We start from the raw sequence: 15790 nt of genomic DNA, 5'->3' as shown, positions 1-15790 counted from the left end.
ACGAAGCGTTTAGGAAGAAGGTAGTGACAGTTGTTTCTGTCAGACTTCCGGAAGAGGAGCATGTCTGTGGCAGACATTCGTGCTGCAACCGCAAGGGGCAGGGATGAGCGCACGGGTGCAGTGAGGGGGAGGCGTGGGGGAGGGTCAGGGGCGACCAGCTCGCGTTCAGATGCCGCTGCTCTGAGAGGTCCCTCCTAGGAAGGGAGGGGAGTGTTTCCCAGCTACCTCTTCCCACACAGAGGTAGGAGGCTGTTGGGTTCTTCCCTGGCTTGATGGACATGTATGAAGAATCAGTGATTAATATATTGAGAACGATGTAGAACTGGGAAGCCTCTTGGCATTAGTTGGGTTTCTAAATCAGTAGTTGGATTATTTAGTAATTATTGGTGAGGATGGAAAGTATCAGCCATTTTGCTTTCTGAGAAAATGGATAAATAAGAGAATTGTTTTTTACTTAGGTGGGTTGGAGATAGGAAAAAGATTGGCGACTCCATTTTTCTGAAGTGAGAGTGCCTCAGAATAGGAATATTATGGTTATTTGAAGCCCAGAGGCAGGCTTCAGGTATATTTGTCTTAAAGGGAGTTCTTGTTTGAGGACATCTTGATGCTGAAATGTGTAAGACATCCTAGTGCTGTAGATGCCCAGGGCTGTCTTGATGATACATCGTGGTGATGGTAGCAGTGGACATCCTAATTCTGTGTGAATGAACACGGGCACAGTTTCACAACCTCACTTGTGTCCCAGAGCAGACAGGGCTTTGCATATCAACCAGTGTGAGCACGTTAGTGAATACTAGGGACTGTGATTGGCTTGCATGCTCTTACTGATGAGGGAGCCCATGACTCAGTGCTGTTAGGGGAGCAGTTATAGTGATAGTTCACGACAAGAATTAACAGAAGATTGCTGTGGAAGCTGAATTTTCCTTGAATGCAGTCAAACTTTGGAAGAGCCGGCAAAGCTTACAGGCTGATGAAATTATATTTCTCTAACTGTTTAGGATTTGGCTTAGTGATGACTGAACAGAGTGTAAGTTGTGAGTAGAGGAGAACTCAGGAGCTTCTAGGAGGAAATACACACTGTTCCCAGTTGGGATAGTAACGCTTCCCATCAGTCATTCCTGATCCCTTGCCTTTTCCCTATTATTTTGACCTGTTAAAAGGGGAGAACACTTGTAACTTACAAGTTTCCTCATTCATTCCTTAAGTAATAATAATAATATAATAATAATGAAGGTGGGATCTCTCCTTTAAGGGGAAAGGGAGCTATGTTTTGAATGTCCTATTAATAGAGATAATTTATAAGATTATGGGCATTTTGTGATTCCCATTGGATTTTAGAATATTTCTTTCTTTTTAAAGAACGTACTCATGTATATGACAAATTTTTTTAAGGCCATGAATATTAAAATAGAACCCGAAGAGACAACAGAAGCCAGAACTCATAACCTGAGACGTCGAATGGGATGTCCAGCTCCAAAGTGTGAGAACGGTAAGAAAGTTCATCTGTGAATAGGAAGGAAGAGTAGATAAGTGAAAACAGTCATTCACCTTGAGAAATAAAATCTTATTATATTCGTTCACATATGAAGTGACTAGAAGGTGAAACTGTCTCAACTGTCCCCGGTTGCTACTTTGAATTTTGATTTAAGAGCATTAATTGTGAAGAAGTGATTTGTGAGAAGCATAGGTACCTTTGACTGAATATCTGATAGGTTTGGTTCAGGCATGCTTTCTTAGTCTGAGTTTTAATTAACAGTTGTCTGCCTGGCCATTGCTTGCTGTCAGTCACAGAAAGGTAGGTCTGGCGCTCTCCTGAGAGAGATTCTATGTAGGCTGCACTTGGTAACGAAGACGTCATTAAAGTTGACTTTCCTTAGTGGTTGGTGTGTTAGTGTAAAGGCAGCACAAGGCAATAGCAAATAGATGAGATTTTAAAAACATAGATCTGAGTCTGATCCTGCCTCAACCACTAACTGGTTGTATGACCTTAGAGATGTTTCTTGTCTTCAGTGAATGTCAGTTTTCTTGTCTTTGAAACAGATTTGATGCAAAGCATTATGTGATAGATACAATAATGATAATTGATGGAAAGCATTTAGACAATACCTGCCACAGGACAGCCCATTAGTTAATAGCTAGTGTTTTTAAAAAGTCGGCATCTTTGAAACGAGAAAGTTAGGTTAGTAATCTTAGATCATGGAAGGATCATCTGTAATGTGGAGGAAGGCTCTGATGGTGAACTGTCAGTCTCATAGTCAAGAACAAGAGGAATTTACTTTCATCTGTATATGTTATATCTTAGTCTTAGAAGAGCATATCTTCACCTCCCACATCGAAAGCATACAGACTTGAGCAACACCTCCAGACGTGCTCGTATCTTAGAACGTGAGGGATGTGAGCGTTGGCACTTTGCCCTACGATGATGCGCACGGAGCCCTTGAGCACCGGCACCCGGGGCGCCCCTGCCGCTGCAGTGGCGGCAGCAGGCTGCCCGCTCCGTGTGCGCTTCGGGAGGAGGTGGTGAGGAGGGGGAGAGCTGGAGGAGGCAGAGCGGAGACCGCGCTAACCTGGACTGCCTCTTACAGACCAAGACGCGAAGAGCAGCGCCAAGCAAGAACCTGCTGAAAAGAAAGAGTACGTTACAGAAAGTGAGAAGGAAAAACCCAAGAGTCGAGCCAGAAAAACGACGAACGCTGTGAGTTGACGTCTTTAAACTCTTCTGCGGCCCAGTTTATAAGCATTTAGTGCCTCACCTGGGACTGCTGGGTCAGTGTCTAACAGTGAAGAGACCCACGGAGGTGGTTTGTATTGTCAGCTCATAAACAGGGAACACGGATGCATCATGAAGATGGTAGTCACTCCTGGGGACAAGGACAGCCATAGTTCTGGAGGCCGTGCCATTTAGCACTGAATAATGGTGAGGTCAGTCCTGTGCAGTCGTTGCTAAGTGACTCACCCGCCTCCAGGTAAGCTGCAGGTGGATTAGAAATCAGGATGGTGTTTTCCAGCAAGGAAGGAAAGGGGAAGGAGTGCGGGGCCCTGGGCAGCCAGGGCCTGGCAGGGCTGTTCACTCACAGAGACAGAAAAAGCCAGGCTTCTTCCTCAGCCCCCTTCTGAGCACCTGGAAGTAGCAGCTTAACAACAGTACTTTTGATCTTGGAATTTGACATTATTCAGTTAAATGTCCTTTTCATAAATATCTGTCCCTGCCCCACCATGAAAACAAAGCCATCAGGAAAGTGGTTTTGTGAGCCAGTCCAGGTCTCTGTGGGCTGCAGCGAAGATACCTGCTCGTGCTGTCATAACGAAGTATCACAGACCGAGCGGCTTCAGCAACAGAAGTCGATTTTCCCACAGTTCTGGAGGCTGCAAGTCTGAGATCCAGGTGTCTGCAGACTTGGTTTATTCTAGAGGCCTCTGTCCTTGGCTTGTAGATGGTCCTCACGTGGTTTTCCTCTGTGTGTGTCTGTGTGCGAATCTCCCCTTGTTATCAGGACACCTCTCAGATTGGATTAAGGCCCATCCATAGGGCCTTTCTGGGCTTCCCTGCTGGCTCAGCGGTAAATAATCCACCTGCAATGCTAGAGACTCGGGTTCGATCCCTAGGTTGGGAAGATCCCTTGGAGAAGGAAATAGCAACCTGCTCCAGTGTTCTTGCTTGGGAAATCCCACGAACAGAGGAGCCTGGCAGGCATGGGATTGCAAAAGAGTCACACACGACTGAGCAACTAAACAAAAACAAATATGACCTTTTTAATGACCTCTTTTTAAGACCCTGTCTCCACATGCAGTCACATTCTGAGGTGCTGGGGGTCAAGACTCAACATATGAATTTGGGGGAAACGGGATCAACTTACAGCAGGTGATGACTGAGTAGTTCTGTCCTTGGGTATTTGGCAGAGCTTCTTAACTGTCACTCTTTCATTAGGATGTAAAGTGGTAATTTGATATGCTTAATTAACTTAAAACAGTTTGCTTTTAACATGCTAAAATTAAACTTTGTAAATTCTGTTTTGGGTTAGATGAATAATTTATTGCCTAACATGTTATTCTTCTAGAATACTTATCTTTCTGCAAGCTACTAAAAGCTGGATATTTAACAGGTAGCTTTAATTAAAACATAATTGAGGAATCTTGATCACTCTGTACAGTTGGGAATGCATGGGTATTGTGAAATATCTCTTACAGAAGGTGAAGCATTTTTATTTAAAATGTTCCTTACAGAGGATGAAACATTTTCATTTGCAGCAGGTTGCAGAGACTAGATTATGCTTCAGATTCATCACATTCTTAGAGTTTTTCAGAGTCGCTCTGCAGCTCATGCCTGTGTTCTGCGCCTGTCTCCACGCTGCAGGTCGACCTGTACGTCTGCCTCCTGTGTGGCAGTGGCAGCGACGAGGACCGGCTCCTCCTGTGCGACGGCTGCGACGACAGCTACCACACCTTCTGCCTGCTCCCGCCGCTCCATGACGTTCCCAAGGGGGACTGGAGGTGTCCTAAGTGTCTGGCTCAGGTCAGGAGTGATAGCAGAGGCGGCCTTAAAGCATTTCTTCAAGCGTGTTTTCTTTGCCTTTGGGTGTTAGATTTGGCAGTTGATAATAATGAGGCTCATGATAAAAACTGGGGTGGGCCTAAATAGAAAGGAGGTCTTGGAAGTGACTGCACAGCTATGCAGCCAGCTAAGAGGCAGAAAAATGCTTTAGTAACTATGCTTTAAAACTTCTCATTTAAAAAAAGCATTGTATGCTGTTTGCAAAAATTCTTAGAAGCTGAACAACCTAAAATATAGATAATTTCACAATAGATAACCACTGTTAATATTTTCCAGACAAGTGGAATTACACTGCACAAGTAATTTTAATAAACATGTAAATATATGATTTCTCATATATACATATATGTGAACTATTAAGTAAATATGAATATAAATAAATATTTTCCCTTTCCTTTTGTTTTCTGACAGGAATGCAGTAAGCCACAAGAAGCATTCGGCTTTGAGCAGGCGGCCAGGGACTATACTCTCCGTACTTTCGGCGAAATGGCAGATGCATTCAAATCTGATTACTTCAACATGCCAGTTCATGTATGTACATACATGCTGCTCTGATTTAGGATTTTAATAACTTTGAGGGAAAGTCTATCTGAGGACATATGAGTTGGTTCTTATCTCTGGTAGTCAATTCACGCACAGTAAAACCTTTAATTTGTTTAGTAGTATTAAAATTCCATAATAGTTTTAAAATGCACTCTTAAGTTTTCATTTGATTTCTCTAAAGAGAGGCTTTTCGAGACAAATCCTACAGCAGCAGTAACGGAATGCCAATTAAAGGGAAACACCAGCAGTCCTTTCAACTCAACAAATAGAGTTTAAAGGAAACATCAAATTTGTTGAATGACTCCTGTGTGCCAATCAGTGTGCTGTGCCCTGGGGGCCTGTTTCCTTATTGTTTTATTGTCATAAATTAGCACTGTGAGCTTTACAATTTTAAATTCTCCTTTATTCACTTAGAAGCATAATCATGCTTCATTCCGTATTTATTATTCCAGCAAATGTGTACACCAAAATGAAAGGGTTCCTACCATAATTCTGAATACTTGAGATGTGGGTTTTTTTTCCTCACTGGTAATAAAGTGCTATAGCAAACATTGTATGCATCTGTTTAGTTGGATTATTTTCTTAATATTTATCCATTTTCTCCCCATCTAATAATAGCTGTATCATTTATGGGATCCCAGCAATGCCTGGAAAATCCCATGGACGGAGGAGCCTGGTAGGCTACAGTCCATGGGGTCGCTAAGGGTCGGACACGACTGAGCGACTTCACTTTCACTTTTCCCTTTCATGAACTGGAGAAGGAAGTGGCAACCCACTCCAGTGTTCCTGCCTGGAGAATCCCAGGGACGGCGGAGCCTGGTGAGCTGCCGTCTATGGGGTCGCACAGAGTCAGACACGACTGATGCGACTTAGCAGCAGCAGCAGCAGCAGCAATGTATGCATGAACCTGCTTCTCCTAACATCACTAACATTAACTGTTACTTAAAATGTCCCCTTATTTAACAGGCTTATAAATAAATTCAAGTTATATTCCCTTTAAATTTTCAGTTCTTTTGAACCCTCCTGTATTACATATTATTTCCCCGTATATTTGCTAAAACAGTTCTGGTGCCTCTTCTATCCATGATTGGCTTTTTATTTCACTGAAAGGATGAGGACTTTGAGAGACTGGCCTCTGGCCTCATATCAGATTAACAACAGACCCTAAGCATTCTTTTACATTCCTGGCGGCTCTTTACATGTGAGTTTGCAGCTGTAGAATCATGGCAGCCTACCTTCACCTCGTGGCTGCCTGCATTGCTCTCTGCCAGGTCAGGTGCAAAGAGTGAGAGTGTGGGTTCAGGTGATGTGATCAGGCGCATCTCAAAAGGTAAAGTATCATTCAGACCCAGCTAACCATTGTTATGAAACAGTGGTCAACCAGGTTGTGTTTTGGATTTCTCAAAATAGAAAAACACCTCCCAATTCTTAAATCTCAGCATTTTGTTTTCCTTGACTCCTTTTACAGTGGTGGCCAAGTTGTTGATAGAGGAACATGAATTCTTAGTTCATACTCTCTCGTAATAAAAGTGTTTTTAGAAGGTAATGTTCACATCTGAACTGCGGAGGAGCCAGTTGTGGCACATTTGGGACATTGGCATGTGTGCCAAGTCTTGTCCAACTCTTGCGACCCCGTGGACTGTAGGCCGCCCAGGCTCCTCTGTCCATGGGATTCCCCCCCAGGCAAGAGTACTAGAGTGGGTCGCCATTTCCTCCTCCAGGGGATCTTCCCGACCCAGGGGTCGAACCTGTGTCTCCTGCATCAGCAGGCATATTCTTTACCATTGACCCACCTGAGGAGCCCTTTGGGATGTTAGGAACTGTTTTCCCTCAGCCTGCTACCCTGTGATGCTCGGGTTGCTCACGGGCCATTAGTAGCTGAGGAAAGTCACTTTCTTCTGTTCCTCACTGTTTTGTTTATAGATGGTTCCCACAGAACTGGTTGAGAAGGAATTTTGGCGACTAGTGAGCACGATTGAAGAGGATGTCACCGTGGAATATGGAGCCGATATTGCCTCGAAGGAGTTCGGCAGTGGCTTCCCTGTCCGAGATGGGAAAGTCAAGCTCTCGCCCGAGGAGGAGGTAAGCCTAGCTGGGAGCACTGAGACTTGGAGGAGGAGGCAGATGCCCTTAAAGCTGGTTGATTTCAATTAATGAGGAAAGAACCCCCAGAAAAATAAGAATCCTAGTCCCAACTAGATGATATGGGAGAATCACTTACCTCCCTTGCCTTCAGATTCTGTAATTTTGGTTTCTCCTTCTGAAGAAAATCTGAGGCATTGGGATCAGACGTGTGTGTGTGTACACACTTACATAAGGCACAAAGCTGGGCAGAAGTCATCTGCGGGCATCCAGGAAGTAAGCACAATGGCCTCTCCTCTCTTCCCTCCAACGCGCCCCCGCCCCCCCCTTAATTTTGAAGATGACTTACAGCCGGCTTTTTGAAACCAGCGGAGTTCCAAATTGTTAGCATGATAGAGCTAAGCCTTTATACTTGTTTTCTCTCCTTATTTTTAGGAGTATCTTGATAGTGGCTGGAATCTGAACAACATGCCAGTGATGGAGCAGTCTGTGCTTGCTCACATCACTGCTGACATATGCGGCATGAAGCTCCCTTGGCTGTACGTGGGAATGTGCTTTTCTTCCTTTTGTTGGCACATCGAGGACCACTGGAGCTACTCGATTAACTACCTGCACTGGTGAGGGGCCCAGAGGCCTGTGAGGAGCGTGCCGGCTGGGCTGGGATGCTCACCCACCTCTTTAGTGCAACACACCCTTTACCTGGGTCGGAAGAGTAATGAGTGTTTTATTCCTTAAGATTTTTGTTAACTACTGTTGGAACAAGCAGCCTGACATGTTGAGACAAAGACTGTTGAGAATCTATAGGAAGTCCATGCAGCCCTGAACTTGCACATGAGATTTCTGGTGGGAAGATGGGCAGCTTTCTCTTTACCTGTCAGAGACGTCTCTACTGACAAGAAGTCTAGAAAGCACCATTCCCGTTGGGTGGCAGTGGCAGCTGAGGCAGTCCCCTTGGGTGAGGGGCAGGAGGGAGGGCCCACGGTTGCTCTGGGTTTTCGGGACCGCCCGCTTCTGAGGCCTGGCTGAGGACCGACTTCTGTGCGTGGTGGAGTGGGCCGCCTCCTCACGTGCCTGTGGGGGGAGGCGGTGGGGTGGAGGTATAGCTCCTCACACAAGGACTTTGAGGCTGTCCCACGAGAGAGGGAGTTGGCACTATATGGGCAAAGCATCAGTCCTACTCCCCAAGCAGTCACCTCCAGCTGTAAAGTGGCAGTACTTACCATACTTCATAGGGTTGTTACAGATTAACTGGTTGACAGTTTGCTGTGCTTTGAAGAATAAGAGCTCTTTAGACGTGCTGACTGCCTCCCTGGGGTTTGGTTTAACTCCTCCATCAGCGCAGACCAGGGAAGGGAAGATGGAATGTTGCGTCCCTTGCTAGTTGCTGTGGGATACTGTGGTCACCATCTGCTCTACGGCCAACATGGTCCCTTACATTCTCAGGAGTGCTCGATGCCTGTGCTTTCTGAAGGGTCCGGGAAAATGGGAGGAAAGAGAGGGCCCTCAGGTGGCAGTTCCGTGTTTAGACTTTATACTTGAAGAGGCAAAGTGCATTAGTATGTTCAGATCATATGTCTGGTGATATTTGGTGATATTTCTTCAGTTTGAACATTGCCTTACAACGCAAGATCTTGAAAATAGAAAGTAGTGAGCCATTTTGTTGGCACTGGCGTTTGCTGACTGACCCGTGAGAAGCTTCTGGAACATCGTGTGTGTGAGAGTGCTCTGCTTTTGCTGCTTTAGGGGCGAGCCGAAGACCTGGTACGGAGTCCCCGGGTGCGCCGCCGAGCGGCTGGAGACGGTGATGAAGAAGCTGGCCCCAGAGCTCTTCGTCTCCCAGCCCGACCTCCTCCACCAGCTCGTCACCATCATGAACCCCAACACCCTGATGACTCACGAAGTGCCTGTATGTTTGGATCAACCCTCCTGCCACCCAGCCTTAACTCCCCACTTCTCTTTCTCCCTATTGCCCACGATTTTATGCGGCTGATGTGGTTGCGTAGAAATAACTGTGTGGTGTAGTTTCATACAGTATTGCATTAAGCCAGTGGGACTGGATCCTCAAGACACTGTGGAAAAAGCTGGTTTGTTGCAACTGATAACTAGCTTGCCGAGCAGCCTTACTTTGCCATAGTAAGTGCAAGGCTGTCTCCTCCCTTCCTCTCCAGCGTTCAGTTCATAGTATATTCCTAGGCTGTGCACCATCACCTTTCCTGCTTTCTAAACTATCACTTTAGTTTGTAACTTCAGCTCTTCAAAGCAGCAAAACAAAAACCTAAAAAATAAGTCTTGTTAGTGTAAATTAGTTACTGTGTTACTACCCACTCCAGTATTCTTGGGCTTCCCTTGTGGCTCAGCTGGTGAAGAATCTGCCTGCAACGCGGGAGACCTGGGTTCGATCCCTGGGTTGGGAAGATCCCGTGGAGAAGGGAAAGGCTACCCACTCCAGTATTCTGGCCTAGAGAACTCCATGGACTATCCATGGTCACAAGGAGTCGGACGTGACTGAGCAACTTGCACTTTCACTGTGGAAATGGCTAGGTTCTGTTATAAATTAGATCTAAACTTGTCTGTCTGAATCCTTCATACACCATTCCTACTTTAGAAAATAATTTGTCAAATATACATGACCTTGATTTTGAATGGTGAACTGAAACAGTGACTTCCTGGTGGATCTTAAACACTCTCCCCACCTCCCCTAATTAGGCTTACTTTAAGAGAAAATTTAAAGAACCACAACGACAAAAAATAGAAAGACAAGTTTATTTCAAGGTCTTGAGCTTGGATTTCAGGGTTCCCACTCTAGACTGAAAGGTGCTGTATGCTTTTTCCTCTAAGGTTTCTGTGCAAAGTGACACTTATTTTGTTTACTGGCTTCCTTTCAGTGGAAACTCAGAAGACATTTTGGGAGACCAGATTGAAATGTATAAAGTTGGAGAATCCATCTTAGTTAGCTCAAGCCAGTGTAAATGATACATCTACAGTGTTAAGTGGAATTCTTGATCTCATGATCTCCATTTTATGCTTTTGGGTTCACAGGCTAGTAAGTGGGGCAGATGGAGAGGACTTTTCTTTGAAGGATCATCAAATATTCATGGGCCAAAGCTTAGAAAATAAGGACCAGTAGCCATCAAAACACCACCATCAGCTCATTGTTGGCATTTTCCATATTGATTTCCCCACTTCACGTTGATGGACCTTTCTGATTTGTTCTGCAAAAAAAAAAGCAAAAGTTAGTCGTGTCTGACTCTTTGTGACCCCATGGACTGTAGCCCACCAGGCTCCTCTGTCCGTGGAATTCTCCAGGCAAGAATACTGGAGTGGGTTGCCATTTCCTTCTCCAGAGGATCTTCCCAACCCAGGGATTAAACCCAGGTCTCCCGCATTGCAGGCAGAATCTTTACCGTGAAGGAATTTTAAGCACTGGGATGAGCTGGTAGCTGGCTTTAGAAGAGACCTCCAGCCCAGTTCTTGAATAGTTGAGTAAAACCATGTGGGGCTAGACTCTGGATCTAGAGAGGCAGATGAATGAAATTGTGCATTTTAGGGACCCACAATTGAAAAGACAGATAACGTTTACACAGACAATGGAAGGGTGGTGTGGGTTTGTCAAGGGTGTCAACTCTGCAGAACTGGAAAGGGCTCGTGAGGGTGTTTAAGCCCAGGTGTGGAGCTCTGAAGAGGTGAAGTGTATATGGCACAGAGTTGGGGAGGGAGGAGGCAGTCCTGATGACAGGACTGGGCTCCTCTGATGGTTAGTGGTCTTCACACTTCGCCTGCTGGAGCCCAAAGAGCATGTTGCAGCACAGGGCTGGGCCTCAGCCCGGAACTGCTTGTCCTCATGGCCTGCCTGGCTGGTGCTCGAGAACGTGCATTTCCAACAAGTTCCCAGTTGGTGTTGCTGCTGTTGGTCTGGGAAGTACATTTTGAAGAACCACTGGTAGAGACGTGTGTATGCAGGCTCAGTCATGTCCAACTCTGCAACCCCATGGACTGTAGCCCACCAGGCTCCTCTGTCTATGGGATTTCCCAGGCAGGAATAGTGAAGTGGGTTGCCATTTACTACTCCAGGGGATCTTCCCAACCCAGGGATCAAACACACGTCTCTCCTGTGTCTCCTGCATTGGCAGGCAGATTGTTTACCACTGTGCCTCCTGAGAAGCCCCTGATGTTATTATTACATAATAATTGGTTCAGTATGAGGATTTTGTGTCCAGAAGAAGGTGGGTGTTTTTTGGGTGAGAACAGTTGGAAAAGAGGAATTGTTGGTGGGGTAGGGGTTAAGTTTGAGGCCCAAATCAGGAAGAGTTCTGTGTGGAATGCGATCCTTGAAATAGAGTGGAATTTCTTTAATGGTGGTAGGAGATCCTCTTTTGGTATGATAACTATTTAGAAGGGTGTGTCCCGATCCTGGATGTGGTATAAGCTGTTTTCTCTTGAGATACTCACACACCTGGAAGTCTGAGTAACCACTCCATCTTGTGGCAGAAACAAGCATCTCTAGGTAACACCAGCCACACTTGTTTGCCTGCCCTTTCTGGAGAATCATCTGATACTCTGTGTCCAGAGTGTCTTTCATGAGAATGTCACTGAAAATCTCCCAATTTCTGTCTCCTTAGGTTTACCGAACTAATCAGTGTGCTGGGGAGTTTGTGATCACATTTCCAAGAGCCTACCACAGCGGTTTCAATCAAGGTTTCAATTTTGCTGAGGCCGTTAACTTCTGCACTGTTGATTGGGTGTGTAATTACGACCTAGTGAGCCTTTTGACATGCACTGTTTTTCCTGCAGAAGTGGTATATACTTTGTAGTTGCTTAAACCAGTTGCTGCTTAGACGGCAGGTCTGCCAGTTGTGTCCCTCCCAGAAGGGGAAGGCACTACTAGCCCGCAGTGTGAACCCAGGAGCTGGGGAAGAGTCTGTGGAGCCGTGTTTGGTGGAAGCTCATATCTCATTGCAAACTAACAACAAACGTTTCCAGTCTGAAGACTGTGCTTTATGCAGCACTGACTTAAATTATCCAAACACAGTAATTTTTAATGACATTTGATTTTAGATAGTTGTAAATTGAATTTTTTATATTAGTATTAATACTTTTCATTTACCTAAAAAGAGCTGTCTGGTTTTAAGTGGGTGTGGTGTTAAAGCTAATAAATTGTAACCTTGTTTCAGAGCTTTTTTAAAAAAAATAGTAGTACATCCTACACCTAATTATTTTCTGTAGAGTAATAATAGTTTTTAGAGTTTTTGTTCCCTGAAGTAGGTTAACCACACCTGTTTCACACGGTTGCTTCAGGAAGTGTGAAGATTCATATTTCTGATTAGATTCTACATTGTTGTAGACAGTAATGCATCAGTCATACCTTGGGTTTTTAAACCCTGTTATAATTAAGGTCCCTAATATGCCAGATCTTTGAGATACGAAGATTTTAAAAGGTGGGAGGCTTCTTTGAGTCTGGGTGTAGGGTTGATGTATAATACGGGAGGTGTGGTACTTGTTCATCTGGTAGCAAAGGTCTGGGGTCTTGGGGAACAGGAGGGCGCCTCCCTCTGAGCAGTCTGTCTCCCGCCCCCGGCGCAGCTGCCCCTGGGCCGCCAGTGCGTGGAGCACTACCGGCTCCTCCACCGCTACTGCGTGTTCTCCCACGACGAGATGATCTGCAAGATGGCTTCCAAGGCGGACGTCCTCGACGTGGTCGTGGCCTCGACTGTTCAGAAAGACATGGCCATCATGATTGAGGACGAGAAGGCGCTCAGGGAAACTGTTCGCAAATTGGTAAGGTTTCTGGAACTCCCAACTGAATGTCATTGGGTGTTACTTAGTAAAGTTCTTACACACAGGACCATTCTAGTAGATACATAATAATGCTCGGTCGTGCTTTTAATTTCCATTTCTCTAGCGGCTGATGACACAGGACACTTGTCACTTTCGCTGCCCGCATGTGTGTCCCTTTGGTGCAGCGTCTGCTCACTTTCTCTTGCTGTGCCCCTTTTTATGGGTTTGTTCTGAAACCTCTCTTTATTCTAATCAGATAAGTGTTCTGCAAATATTTTCTTCCAGTTAGTGGTTTGTCTTTCTATTTTCTTAACAGTGTGTTTCAAAGAACAGAAGTTTTTCATTTTGATGAAATTCAGTTTATCATGTTTTTTTTCTTGTTTGTTTGTTTTTGATGAATATTTTTTGCTGTGTCCTTCCTAAATCTTTGCCTAACCTAAGTCACAAGCGTTTCCTAATGTGTTCCGTTCAGTCGCTCAGTCGTGTCTGGCTCTTTGTGACCCCATGAACCGCAGCATGCCAGGCCTCCCTGTCCATCACCAACTCCCGGAGTTTACCCAAACCCATGTCCATCGAGTCAGTGATGCCATCCAACCGTCTCATCCTCTGTCGTCCCCTTCTCCTCCTGCCCCCAATCCTTCCCAGCATCAGGGTCTTTTCCAATGAGTCAACTCTTCACGTGAGGTGGCCAAAGTATTGGAGTTTCAGCTTCAACATCAGACCTTCCAATGAACACCCAGGGTTGGATCTCTTTGCAGTCCAACGGACTCTCAAGAGTCTTCTCCAACACCACAGTTCAAAAGCATCAATTCTTCGGCGCTCAGCTTTCTTCACTGTCCAACTCGCACATCCATACATGACCTCTGGAAAAACCATAGCCTTGACTAGACGGACCTTTGTTGGCAAAGTAATATCTCTGCTTTTAAATATGCTATCTAGGTTGGTCATAACTTTCCTTCCAAGGAGTAAGTGTTTTTTAATTTCATGGCTGCAGTCACCATCAGCACTGATTTTGGAGCCCCCAAAAATAAAGTCTGACACTGTTTCCACTGTTCCCCCATCTACTTCCCATGAAGTGATGAGACCAGATGCCATGATCTTAGTTTTCTGAATGTTGAGCTTTAAGCCAACTTTTTCACTTTCCACTTTCACTTTCATCAAGAGGCTCTTTAGTTCTTCACTTTCTGCCATAAGGGTGGTGTCATCTGCATATCTGAGGTTAGTGATATTTCTCCCGACAATCTTGATTCCAGCTTGTGTTTCTTCCAGCCCGGCGTTTCTCATGATGTACTCTGCATATAAGTTAAATAAGCAGGGTGACAATATACAGCCTTGATGTACTCCTTTTCCTATTTGGAACCAGTCTGTTGTTCCATGTCCAGTTCTAACTGTTGCTTCCTGACCTGCATACAGGTTTCTCAAGAGACAGGTCAGATGGTCTGGTATTCCCATCTCTTTCAGAATTTTCCAGTTTATTGTGATCCACATAGTCAAAGGCTTTGGCCTAGTCAATAAAGCAGAAATAGATGTTTTTCTGGAACTCTCTTGCTTTTTCGATGATCCAGCGGATGTTGGCAATTTGATCTCTGGTTCCTCTGCCTTTTCTAAAACCAGCTTGAACATCTGGAAGTTCACGGTTTACGTATTGCTGAAGCCTGGCTTAGAGAATTTTGAGCATTACTTTACTAGCGTGTGAGATGAGTGCAACTGTGCGGTCATTTGAGCATTCTTTGGCATTGCCTTTCTTTGGGATTGGAATGAAAACTGACCTTTTCCAGTCCTGTGGCCACTGCTGAGTTTGCCAGATTTGCTGGCCTATCGAGTGCAGCACTTTCACAGCATCATCTTTGAGGATTTGAAATAGCTCAACTGGAATTCCGTCACCTCCACTAGCTTTGTTCGTAGTGATGCTTTCTAAGGCCCACTTGACTTCACATTCCAGGATGTCTGGCTCTAGGTGAGTGATCACACCATCGTGATTATCTGGGTCGTGAAGATCTTTTTTGTACAGTTCTTCTGTGTATTCTTGCCACCTCTTCTTCATATCTTCTGCTTCTGTTAGGTCCTTACCATTTCTGTCATTTATCTAGCCCATCTTTGCATGAAATGTTCCCTTGGTATCTCTAATTTTCTTGAAGAGATCTCTAGTCTTTCCCATCCTGTTGTTTTCCTCTATTTCTTTGCATTGATCGCTGAGGAAGGCTTTCTTACCTCTCCTTGCTATTCTTTAGAACTCTGCATTCAGATGGGAATATCTTTCCTTTTCTCCTCTGCTTTTCACTGCTCTTCTTTTCCCAGCTATTTGTAAGGCCTCCTCAGACAGCCATTTTGCTTTTTTTGCATTTCTTTTCCATGGGGATGGTCTTGATCCCTGTCTCCTGTACAGTGTCACGAACCTCTGTCCATAGTTCATCAGGTACTCTTGTCTATCAGATCTAGTCCCTTAAATCTATTTGTCACTTCCACTGTATAATCATAAGGTGTAGTCATCTAGAATTGCTTGTTTTAGGTTTTACATTTAAGTCTTTAATCCTCTTAAGTAATTTTTGTTTATGACAAGTTGTGGTTGAGATCATTGTTTTCGCATATGGCTATCTAATTGTTCTAGCACCATCTCTTGAAAAGACTCTCCTTTCTCCATGGACCTGTCCTGGCGCCTTTGTTGAAAATGGACGCGTGTGGAGCTACTTCTGCACCCTGTTCCAGTCTGCTCGCCTATGCATTTATCCTCTTGCCTAATGCCTTAAGGTCTTGATTACTATAATTTTCTAATAAGTCTTGAAGTAATTTGAATCCTCCAGCTTTGCTCCTTTTGAAAATTGTTTTGCCTGTTTCAGT

General features: G+C 44.9%; 1 protein-coding gene across 50 annotated transcripts in view; it reads left to right on the top strand.

The window, feature by feature from the left end:
- KDM5B (lysine demethylase 5B) overlaps window positions 1-15790 on the top strand; it is a 73387-nt gene that overhangs the window by 38173 nt on the left and 19424 nt on the right. For all 50 annotated transcript variants that reach the window (XR_014053033.1, XR_014053030.1, XR_014053026.1 and 47 more), the window contains 9 exons: window positions 1393-1489; window positions 2586-2695; window positions 4355-4513; window positions 4964-5083; window positions 7019-7177; window positions 7613-7794; window positions 8921-9083; window positions 11797-11916; window positions 12758-12952. Coding sequence is in view for 39 of the 50 variants with exons in the window: in XM_081487394.1 (XP_081343520.1) it covers window positions 1393-1489; window positions 2586-2695; window positions 4355-4513; window positions 4964-5083; window positions 7019-7177; window positions 7613-7794; window positions 8921-9083; window positions 11797-11916; window positions 12758-12952 (1305 nt within the window). In the remaining 11 variants the exon portion in view is untranslated. The remainder of the gene's footprint in view (window positions 1-1392; window positions 1490-2585; window positions 2696-4354; window positions 4514-4963; window positions 5084-7018; window positions 7178-7612; window positions 7795-8920; window positions 9084-11796; window positions 11917-12757; window positions 12953-15790) is intronic.

The sequence above is a fragment of the Giraffa tippelskirchi genome, chromosome 5 (genome assembly GCF_054371585.1).
Source record: "Giraffa tippelskirchi isolate mGirTip1 chromosome 5, T2T-mGirTip1v1.2.pri, whole genome shotgun sequence".
NCBI classification, from domain to species: Eukaryota; Metazoa; Chordata; class Mammalia; order Artiodactyla; family Giraffidae; genus Giraffa; species Giraffa tippelskirchi.
Note: the sequence above shows the minus strand (reverse complement) of the source record. Positions and strands in the feature narration are given on the sequence as shown.